The 12,121-nt window shown below is 31.8% G+C and overlaps 1 protein-coding gene across 5 annotated transcripts in view; it reads right to left on the bottom strand.

Moving 5' to 3' along the window:
• Positions 1 to 513: 513 nt before the first annotated feature.
• LOC129230600 (nucleobindin-2-like) overlaps positions 514 to 12,121 on the bottom strand; it is a 41,440-nt gene continuing 29,832 nt past the window's right edge. For 3 of the 5 annotated variants that reach the window (XM_054865005.1, XM_054865009.1, XM_054865006.1), the window contains exons 8-13: positions 11,924 to 11,982; positions 10,323 to 10,415; positions 8,203 to 8,292; positions 6,356 to 6,421; positions 2,812 to 3,504; positions 514 to 763 (exon numbers count right to left, since the gene is read on the bottom strand). In XM_054865005.1, the coding sequence (XP_054720980.1) occupies positions 671 to 763; positions 2,812 to 3,504; positions 6,356 to 6,421; positions 8,203 to 8,292; positions 10,323 to 10,415; positions 11,924 to 11,982 (1,094 nt within the window). In that variant the 3' untranslated portion in view covers positions 514 to 670. The remainder of the gene's footprint in view (positions 764 to 2,811; positions 3,505 to 6,355; positions 6,422 to 8,202; positions 8,293 to 10,322; positions 10,416 to 11,923; positions 11,983 to 12,121) is intronic. The other 2 variants (XM_054865007.1, XM_054865008.1) reach the window with 2 other exon arrangements.

Below are 12,121 nucleotides of genomic sequence, written 5' to 3'. Positions count from 1 at the left end.
TTATTCTTTTGTTTCATTTTGAACAGCTAAAAGCACTAATGATTCACAAGTACTAGTGATGCAATGAAATGTTTTTATTCATAATTTTAAGCAATTTAAAAATGTATGATATTTAAAAATTATTCATCATCAGTGTTATAAATACCATTCATATTATATCATGCTGAATGTATTAATTCAGTTAAAAGACTGAAATAGCAATTGTCCAATTAATAAACCTATACAAAGATTAAAATATTACAATTTTTGGTTTTAAGAACGAATGTTATATACAAAATGTACAAATCTAAAAATATGTACAGAAATGGAATGTAAGAGAATATAAATAACAATTTTTTAAGCTTACAATAAAAACTATGAAATGCGTTCTCACAAAAATGTAAAGAATCAATTCAAATCCCATTTTTTAAAAAAAAGGTCAATTTTACTTTTATCAGGTATATCTTATGTTATAATGCAACATTAAGTAGATGGCTCAGTATGTTTCAAATCATGCATAGTTTTGTTTTTAATATATTTAAAATATATTTTTCATTTCTATAGCATACTTCTGATTCTGAAGAATAGATAATACTTTTTTTTTTCTCAACAAGTCATGGAAATATAATTGGATTTACTTCAATACATCAGATCCTTTTTGTTCGACTGCATCAATCATACAAAATTATATTCAAGACTTAGTCTGAGGTGGCACTTGCTTGTTTGAAGCAGGGGCTTGAGCTGCAGCTCCTTCAGGCACATTTGGTTTTACATTATTTGGAATCTTAAAAAGAAGGAAAAGAAATTTTTAATGCAGCAGTCAAGATTAGCAAAGAGTCAATACAACATGTAAATCATTTATGAGCACATTGGAAATTGAGGAAAACTAAGGTGAATAAAATTCTTCAGAGAGAAGAATAAAATTATTTAAACTGATGTAAATTTTAACTCAAAATTTTTTCTCTCAACACTGTTAATTACATTCCAATTCACTTCCCAATAAAATAATCATCTTTTTCTATCCCTGTGAAATTTGATTTTGTACAAACAATATGCAATTGTTACTTTGAATGATGTGATAAATATATTAACTATCAGTTAACAATAGTGGCAAAAACTGAGTATTTCAGAATTGTATTATTTTCCTGTCTTCTCTACAATTCTTAGTACTTTTAATTCCTGGGCTAATTTTGGTACATGAATCTATCCTCTTTTTTTTTTTTTTTTTGCTCTCGTTAAAAAACAAACTAACTCCATTAAAGAAATAGTAAGTCTTGGATAAAGTGGTTATTGACTATAATTTTGAATTTTCTAAAGATGGAGACCTCAAATAGATAAAAATGGTTGAGGATAACCTTCTAGGGTCAAAATCAGAAATTGGGAAGAAAGTCTGTATTGATGATGAAAGATGCAGAACTGGTGAAATCTAAATTTGCTCAAGGAACCTTTGGTATAAGTTCAAATCTTTAAAATGAAAGAAAAAAAAAATCAATGAAATCAATTGATTCACATCATTGACACCCAATGTCTTCTTACTTGGTCGCTCAAATATCGGGAAGTCCCAACAGTTAAAGTTCAATAGAGGCAGTGAGAAGCAAAGGGATGCAAGTGGCAAAATTAAAAGCTTGGAGATAACCAGTACAAATGGTAGATGAACCCCTCCTCTGTCTTGGGGCAAGAGATAGTGCTTGTAGCCCTGGTAGGTGCTGCTGTATAGCATGATTCAGAAAAAAAATTCAATGAAAGCCTACCTAGGACGTAATCTTTATACGTGTTTTATTCAAAATTTGAAAATATCCACTTGCATCCCTTTGCTTCTCACTGCCTCAATTGTATGCACTAATTTAGATTTCAGTACAGAGCCAGTATGGAAAAAGAGACATTTCATGTCTTGCCCATGACAGCAATTTTTATATAATGTATCTTTACTATTAATAAAGCTCAAAGTTTGTCAGGATCTCAGTTGGGATATCTGTTGAGATGAAATACAGAATACAAATGCAGGACAAAAAGTTTGTTTTTCATAGAATGGAACCCTGAATTCGGCACTCAAAACCATGCACTTCAATAATTTTATTTCTAAGTTTCATACTTTTCAGATCTGAACTAATGGTTATTAAATAGCAAGAGCAAAGTAAAATTACATTCAAAACTTCAGGATATATTAAAGGGCGCCCATATGCAAAATTTTAAAGGGGGGGGGGGGGGCGCTCAAATATTTTCCCCATGGTTTAGCAGAATATTTTCCCCATGGAAACCGATTTCAGTACAGATTAGAGATATTAAAATTTGATATTTTTAATAACTTATTCATTAATGGGTAGAAAAGAAATTTTTTTTATACATTTTTGCAATGAAAACAGCACTAAAAAACAAGGAATTTCTCATTTTAAAGGGGGGAGGGCTTGAGCCCCAATTACCCTCCTATATGGGCACCCTTGGATATATTTATTTGATATGAAATCATTACTAATAATACTGTATATAAACAGTAAATTAATGGCTAAGATTGTGATAACACCCAATTAACTTGAGGGGAAAAAATGCTTTCTTGTAAAAGCAGTGAATTTCTAATCACATTTAGAGCAATTATGAAATTCAAGTACCTTGGGCGCCAGTTAATTGAATCAGCCGCTTTAATGAATCAAATTGTCAAAAACAGAACAAAATCCATCTTTATTGAATCAAAACTGTTTAGAACAAACGTGATTCATATAAGGGGCGGCTATTGTACTAAATTGCAGATAAACCATACGAGCCAACAATGCTTAACTCAAGTGAAATAGTGTTCTTTATATGTAAACTGACATTAAAATAATCAAAGTAGCCTACCTGATTTATTGAGTTTGATGCATCTGGTGCATTCTTATTAACAGCCTCGTTATTTTCTAAAGCTTTATTAGATGCAACTCCTTGAATATTAGGTTGTTGTACTTGCTGATTTCCACCAAGGTGCTGCTGCTGTTGTTGTTGTCCACTAGGATATTGTTGTTGTTGTCCACTTGGGTGTTGCTGTTGTTGGCCCGCGGGATACTGTTGTTGTCCACTTGGATATTGCTGTTGGGGTTGCCCACCTTGAAACTGTGGCTGTTGAGGATACCCACCTTGAAACTGGGGCTGTTGGGGATGCCCACCTTGAAACTGCTGCTGCTGGGGATGCCCACCTTGAAACTGCTGCTGCTGCTGGGGATGCCCACCTTGAAACTGCTGCTGCTGCTGGGGATGCCCACCTTGAAACTGCTGCTGTTGGGGATGTCCACCTTGAAATTGCTGTTGCTGTTGAGGATACCCAGCTTGAAACTGTTGTTGAGGATGTCCTCCTTGATATTGCTGTTGTTGAGGGGGATACTGAGGATGGCCTTGTGGAGGTGCACCAAAATTTTGACCTTGAGGATAACCAGGTTGAGGAGGCATGCCTCCAGGAGGTACTTGGTAATTAATATGTGGAGGCACACCCTGCATAGGAGCATTTGGAATGTTGTAATATGCTCTTGGATCTCCATGTTGAGCATATTCAGGAGGATACTAAAAATTTTAGTTATTTTACATAAGTGGATTAAATATTCAATGGTTGGTAGAAACACATTTTAATAGTGCTACATTATTAAATGCAAAAAATAGTTTAAAATATCTTAATTGTACGTTTAAAATAGAAACACTCACATGAAAGAACATAATTTACTTTGAAACTGAATTTGTAAAAGAAAACTATACAACTCAGAAAGGAAGAACAATGCACTTGTAAGTAAAATAAAGATTTTAAACACTTTGCTTCCCAAAAATTAGCTTATAAATTAGATTAAGACATATCTTCAAAGTTTAAGAATTTTGCAAGAGTTATAGTTAAAAAAAGAAACATGAATATTTTAAAAGTTTTTTCATGCATTTTTTTAAAGCATGTGCATTAAAAACTACTTCAATCTTAACTTAATCATAATAAAAGAGGCTTTGTACTCCAAGTAAAATCTATTAATAACAAAACTGTTGTTTAACTTCTTTAGTTGTTTGTTTTAAGTTTTTCCCAGATCTTCCTTTTGATGGCTAATTTTATTTTTTATTACTATGTTATTTCTTTATACTGCTGTGTGCAGGTAAAGGGCAGTGACTGCAAATGTTTTTTTTTTTTTTTTTGCATTTTTGTCATTTATTGTACGTTATCTTTATAGTACAAGCTTGCTAATTTTTTTTTTCTGTAAAAAAAGACACGAAAAAACGTCTAATTCAAACATTTTTTTTATTGTCAATATTGAATCCACCACACATTTCTTTAACTATCTTGAAAACTCATTTCTGCAGATACTGCTGTTTACCTGCACATGGCAGTGTAATAATCAGTATGGAAAATTAATCAATATATACACCACATGTATTTTATATTAATTCTAAAATATGGCACATTTTTTTGAAAAATAATAATGTATACGGTTTTGTATTAAAATTTTAACCAATATTACTGTTAGAGCACAATGTTTAATTTCCTGCATAAAAAAAGGCTCTTTAATTCAACATTTTTCAGAGCAAAAAAAAAAAGACTGCACACACATGACCTTTGTTTTAATCTTTACTAATAATGAAGCTGGATGTCTGGATATCTGTAACGCGCATAGCTCCTAAACCCTTCGGCCGATTTTCATGAAATTTGGTACTAAATTAGTTTGTAGCATAGGGAGGAGCAGTTCGAAGTGATTTTTTGAAAATTCAATTTTGTTCTTCTTCTACTCTAATTTTAAGCCACCATTGGTGGATATAATTCCTCTGCAGCAATACTAAGCGAATTACCATAACATGGACGAGTAAATTACCATAATATGGATGAGCAAACTAACATAGCATGTTGGTGGGAAATTCATCATTCATTACTGAGTGATTTTTTGAAATTCTACTACAGGAAAAGCTGTGCGGATACCGCTAGTTTTTAACACGTGCAAAGCTTTATGCCTCTGATGGTTAAGCAGCAGTTACAAGAAAGGCTCCATAGCAGCTATCTTTTTCTTTTAAATAAAGTTTGTTTTCTTCAATGAAGCTATTTAATAAAAGGAATTTAATGTTTCAATTCTGCAAAACATTGGGACATGCAGGGCCGTCCCAAGAGAGGATGGTGCCTGAGGCGAATATTTTCTCGCGCTCCTCTCCCTATTTTCTAGAATCATAATCAAACATGTACAAGCGTCCCTGGTAAAACACAGTCTTTGTGCTCCACGGTTTTGATATTTAACAGAACAAAATGTGTGATTATTATAACTGATTCTATATTACACTGCATAAAAGATGAATTTAATAACAAACTGTTTTGGGGTATTGCGATTAAAAAAAATATAAATTTGTCCAATGAAATATAAAAATAATGTAGCAATAGAATAATTCTATTTATTTTATTTTTTCGTTGTTGCTCAAACAAACTTTATTGGTGCAAAAAATTCTCTGATTTCCTTTTTGATAGTATGCGTTTTGTTCTTTGTGAATGAAGTTGGTAAATATTTTTTTCCCCCTCTCTTGTTTTTCGTCATTTTTAATTTTTATACATATCTATTTTCAAAAAAATTAATAATGTGTTTTGTAGGTTTTATTGAAAAATAAACTTCAAGTTATCATCAAATTTTACACCTGAAGACTTGATTTTAATATTGTACAGTACACATTGCACTGATTAACATTTTTTCAAAGTTTCATATTGCAGTTTTGATGTAACACAAAACACAGTAAATCTTGCCCTGATTTAAGCTACGTAATAAATAAAAATAATTGAAAAAGAATTTAAATAAGCAAATATAAAAGTCTCGCATAACACGGTTTCAATATAGCATAGTACAAATTAACAGTGTCGTACTAGAGATGCCTGTGATCTGAAATCTAATGTGTTAAATTTTAAAAACTATTTAAAAAAAAAAAGGAAATGCAGAAAACGCTTAGTTTATGGCGACCCTTCATATCTTAGTGCCCGGGGCAATTGCTCGCCTATTTGGACAGCCCTGGGGACATGTGACTAAACACATTCTTTTGAATTTTTCCAAGAGAGCAAGAGTATGTACTCAATGCAAATTACATGGACAAATATTTTTAAAAACCACCTCCCACTTACACATTAATTTCTCAAAAATAAAGGAGCAGGGCAATTGCTCCTCCTGATCCCCCTAAATGATAGGTGTGTAATTCACTGAAAAAAGTTGTGCACCCCTACTCTAAAATATTATTACCCAATGAGTAATAAAGCAATCCAAGAAAAAATGGACCGCAATATCCATTCTATATTGATATTGAATAGGACAACAATCATATTATTAGGAGGGAGAGGGGTGCTCATTCATAACAAGCTTTAAGAATTAAAACAGATAAACAGAATTAGCTGAACTACATAAAATAGCAAATGAATTCATACCATAGCTCTATGCCTCATAAATTCCTCCAATTCTGCATCCGAAAAAACTGTCTGTTCATCCAAATCCTTCAAAATAATAATTGAAAAATTAACAAAAAAAAAAAAAAAAAAAAAATAAATAAATAAATAAATAAATAAATAAAAATAAAATGAAATAAAATAAAACAAATTTGAAAAGGAGAAAAAGTGTATGCAGTAACAATTGCAACAATGGTTAGTTTCTGAAACACACCTAAACCTGTTTTTTAACGTTATGTTTTTTCTGTGGTTGCCCATTATAATGTAAACAAGGTGTTTCACAACTCTTGGTACAAACGTAGATATCCTGATTTATCTCTTATTGTATGTAAGTTACTATTGACAATGAACGTAGAACAAAAAATACTTAAAAATATTTTAAAATCCCTTATTTCTGACGCTACTAAAACTGCTGCTCAAAAAATATTATAAACTATTAAAATAACAAATAGAGTATGTTAATTTAGTGTAGCATATATTAAATTACTTCAAACTCTTAAAATACTTAATACATTTTAGGGTGCAAAGAAATGGAACTTTTAAAGATGGCATGACAACTTTCGGTAAAGCATACATTCCCGTTCCTTTTAAATTCAGAGGGAATTTTCCTTTTTGGCAGATTTGGCAATACTGCAAGGGAAAAAATTCCTTAAAACAAGTATTTAAAAAAATCAGGAATATTTGAACAACTATGAAGTCTGACGGTCACATCCATAAATAGTAAAAATCACTATTTTTTAAACAGATTTTTTTTCCCAGAAAGTTAAAATGAATAACCAGCACTTATTTTTTGAAACTAAAATTAAAAAGCTGAACATACAGTCAAAATTTATTTAATAATGTCCTCATATTGTGATAGTCGAATACAACATTTAAATGTGTTTTATACATTAAAAAAAAAAAGTTATTTATTGCCATTCTTGAAATTTGTAATCATTGTTTTGTTAATTCAATTCGTAGCTTTAACCTAATGTATCTCCAATACAGGCCCAGGATGTAAAATCAAGTGCTTGTGCAAAAAAAAAAAAAAAAAAAAAAAAAAAAAAAAAAACTTTCTAAATGTTCAAAAGTCATTGGTTGTTAGAGTCATAAAGAACATTCTGGAGCACCACTCTGATTCAACAGAGATGGTCTCGCAAAATAATGTATGGTGAGACCTCTAAAGACAGTCTGCAGTCTTCCTTGAATAACTCAGAATCGTTTTGTTTTCTGCAAGAGTCCTCCATCTCTTGTTAAGAGCATGTTGCATCATATCTTGTTTGAAAACTTTCCTGAGGGTCAGCTTAACAAATAATTTTTATAATATGACATTAGAATCATTGGAATATCTCAGTGTAATGGTGAAGTACAAGGGGTCTTAATGGGTACTGCTTGCTACAGCCGCTGCCTTTCAATGCTCTGTGTCCAGATGGCAGTGCTACAGTGCAGGTGGGAGACACAAAGACGGGTTCAATTCACATTGTAGGAGATCAAACTATATCAGCAACAAAAACAATTAACTATAAAATATGAAGTTTGATGAAAAAAAAAAAAAAACTGAAGTGAAAAAAAAATTTTTTTTAAAGAAATGCAGGAAAAAAAAATAAATAGGGGGTTGGAGAAAGGGGGATAGAATTGAAATCCAAAGGTGAGGATGACATAGGATTTGTAAAACCACTTTTTACAACCTTAGCTTTTAGAAAAATTTTTGGGACTCAAAAAGTTTGCTATTTGGGAGTGTTTGTTATCACTCTCAAATAGCAATGAAGCATAATATAGTGAGGTTTCACTATATTATGCTTCATGTAAAGTATATTATTTAGTAAGTGGTTAGTAATATTTTAACTCACCTTCCATCCCTCATCCTTTTGAAAATCTTGTTGCTCTGTCATTTTGAGGAATTCTTCCAGACTAATCAGACCATCCTTGTTTTTATCAGTCTAAGTGAGAAACAAATGTTAAAAAACATATGAAGAAAAAGAAGAATATGTATAGAAAGCTCTATTTAAAATACTTTAATAAGGATCATTCAGAAATACAAGGTTTAAGCATAACTTAAGCATTTGAATTGACATGAAATCCAGATTTGCATTCCAAAACAGTCGACTGCAAGGTGTTCAAAGCACTTTCACTTTTTGCAGAATAAAGCACAAGAATCAACAAGAAGTTACATCTAAAATTTAAGCCTTAGGTAGGGAAAGTTTTGGGGTCAAAACCCCTCAAAGAACCCTTGGATTGAACACACATTGGCACCTAACAGCAACTAGGACAAAAAATCCCACCCAAAAGATAATTTTTGTCTGCATACCCCTCAGGGTAGTTCAAAAAAAAATTTTTTTCGAGTGAAAGTCCCGGGCACCCCTATTTTTTTTAGACTTAATAATAGTATTATGCTGTGAAAGTTTTAGCTACTTACTCAAATATTAAGACGGTGCTCAATGCCCCCTTAATTTAAGATTAACCATAGCATAGAAAATGCTACAAGTTTAGAAATATTTAATTTCCCCAGCGTTTTTTTTTTTGTAAATTATTATTTTAATGCAATGTATATGCATATTACTAGTGTATGTAACAATACGTAGCATTGTTTTTTCAGTTCAATGTACTTTTTTTAACCTCCTCCCCACGCATATGAGGTTTGGGGGAGGGGGTTGAGCACCCTCTTTCAGTTGAAATAGGAAGCTAAAATTCTTCCAGTATACAGTCGGACCTCGATATAAGGTCACCCCTCGGGACTTCACAAAACTGATCTTATATGCATTGTAATCTTATAACCGATCCATATATATTTCATAACATGTGTGTAAGGAATAAACATGTATATACATTAAATTGTTTTAAAAACTATAAACGTTTAAAAATATCAGTAATTAGATTATAATAGTTTAATAGATTTTAACGAATTAAAACCTTTGAAATCAATAAGAAATTTTGAAATGATTTTTTAGAACTTTCATTTAGAGTAAAGCTGCATACAAATATGCCCAAGCAGAGAACTGATGTGCAACTTACCTAACTTGAATTATCATTAATACAGAACTGATAGTTTTTTCCTTAGTTTAAGCACAATGGTTTCTGATTATTTTCTGAAAAATTTCTTTGGCTTCTCATGACTGGTAAAAAAGTGCGATATGTACACGCTAAGTGCTCTCGTTACTGCATCATATTTTAGGGTCACTGTCGTAATACTGACTTTCTACTGCATTCTGTGCACTACATGCAATGTCAATAGGAATACGACTTTCCACTTTTTAAAGATCATATATAGTGGAAAATTCTTGGAAGTCTATTAAGCACAGAAATCATTTAAAGAAATCAGACAGAAGTGACCTTATAAGCGATTAATGTATTATGACCTGACCATATATCCGATAAGATACAACATAGAATTCCTATTCAGTGAGCCGGGACTTTAGAATAGTGTTCTTATATGAGAGGTGATATTAGCGAGTGACCTCATATCGAGGTCTGACTGTATTACTATCCAGAAGTTTAAAAATATTGAGGGGTGTCCTGTTATCTAGGAGAAACTTTTTTTACATGTATTTTTGAACCACCCTATTGCCCCTGTATACCATTTACTTACACCACTAGTACCTGTTAATTAAATTCGTGGTCTTTTGAAATCTTTCGGTATACTAGATCCCACAAAACATTATCAAATTTCCTTTCATATTAATAAAGAGTTCAGATTGTTATTAGCAAAAAAAACAAAAAAGTGATATTAAAAAATATGTAAATTATATTAAATCAAAATGTGAACAAAATGGATTTCTTTTACTAACAGATATTGCTAGATTCTGATTTTGGGCTCCAGAATTTCACGAACGGTCTGTTTTCAGTTTTAAATTTTGTGAAGGGTTCATTTTCTTGGTTTGGAAATTTATGAAACATCAATTTTTAAAGTCGCCAGTTTTGTGTAATATCATTATGTACTATCAAGTGATTTTTAAAAATAACAAACCCATACTTCATTAAACACATGCTCCCTCATACGATGAAACTCTTCTTCCATTTCAGCAGGATCATCTTCTTCATTATTAGGATTATACAACTTCTTAACCTTTTAAAAATAAAATGACAAATTATGAAACTTTAAGAGTAGACAAAATAAGTGTACAAAGCTATGGTTTGGGAGTTTATGTATTAAGTTTATGTGACAACATGTTACCAGAAAATGCAAAAATTCGTATTAAGGAGAAATTATCCTATGTTCAATGGGCATAACATACAGTTGAATCCCGTTCCAACGGATTTCAAGGGACCACAAATTTTGTTCCCTGCAACCAGAATTTTGTTGTTATGGACTCCAAGCATTGTAATAGCAATTTCATTGAGACTAAAAATTCATTTCGTTGAAATGGATATTTCGTTATATTGGTATTTGTTGTCACAGGATTTCACTGTATTTTCAACCCAATTTAATTCTGAACAGAATAGATGATTAGCTCTATGAAACTGAAGTCTTATTTCAGTATAACTACATAAATTGATACTACAAAATTCAGATTGACAAAATATTCTATTTTAAATCCAAGTTTGAAAAATTCTTCAAATTTCAACACTCAGATAGGATTTGGAAGTTTTAATTTATCTTCCTATACAGGAGTCTTCCTCCTAGTATGATCACTTTGGCAAAGTTCTTTTTAGAATGGTACACATTGTCTTGCTGCCTTTTAAACATTTACTATGTAATGCTTCATTTCCTTAGCATTTTCTTCTGCCCAAACAAATTGTGCAGTTGTCTCTCTTCATACACATAGTCGGACATATAGCTATTTAACAGTGAAGTGAAAACCATAAGTGATTAATTCCACAAAAAAAAAAAAAAAAAAAGATATTAATATATATATATATATATATATATATATATATATATATATATATATATGTGTGTGTGTGTGTGTGTGTGTGTGTATATCTAATTTGAATTCTGACACTTTGAATTCGAATTATGTTTTCTGGAATCACAAGTTGCAACAGGACCCTACTCATTGGGGGCTATTGTTTCTAGAAACGGCTCTTGTCCTCCCAAGCCTGCCCCTCCTCCTGGGCGGTTACGTGTGTGTATGTGTGTAAGGACATGTTTGTGTGTAGACGTGTGTGTATGTGTGTAAGGACTTGTTTGTGTGTGTGTGTGTATGTAGGAGTGTGTGTATGCAGGACATGGATGCCACCACCTAGGAGGAGGGGATTCCGGTGGACAGTGCTGCTAGTGGAGGCTGGGACCAGAGGATTAGCTCCGTCTTCTGGTGGACGGGGGAGAAACACACGGTCAACTGATTTTGCTAGATGTGCAAAATCATTTGTTGTACTAGTCACTGAAAGGCATATTAACCTCTTGAATTTGGGAAGTAGTTTTTAATCTTATACTTGTTTTAAAAGTCAATCATTCCAGAGCGGTCATTTTCATTTGAACTTAGAAGTTGTAGATTCTACAACACGTAACACTTAAACAATTTAAATGTTTGTGGCATTCTGAAAACCTATTCTTTTGAAAATAACACAAAAGATATAAACAAGTATTTTGAAAGGAATAAAAACAAAATATGATAAAACTTTTTGTCATACCTCAGGAATAAGTATGGCTTCAACTTCTTGCACATCTAGATGTCCATCACCATTCACATCTGCCATCAAAGAATGATACAGTTAACAACGTTCATGAATTCTCTTCATTATTAATGTCATTAAAAATATTCTAACTATACTTTTTTTTTGCAGCATTACTGATGTAAAAATTGAAAGATTGCAACAGATAAAACAATT

Source organism: Uloborus diversus, chromosome 9, assembly GCF_026930045.1.
Source record: "Uloborus diversus isolate 005 chromosome 9, Udiv.v.3.1, whole genome shotgun sequence".
Classification (NCBI taxonomy): domain Eukaryota; kingdom Metazoa; phylum Arthropoda; class Arachnida; order Araneae; family Uloboridae; genus Uloborus; species Uloborus diversus.
This window is presented reverse-complemented; position numbering and strand designations above follow the sequence as displayed.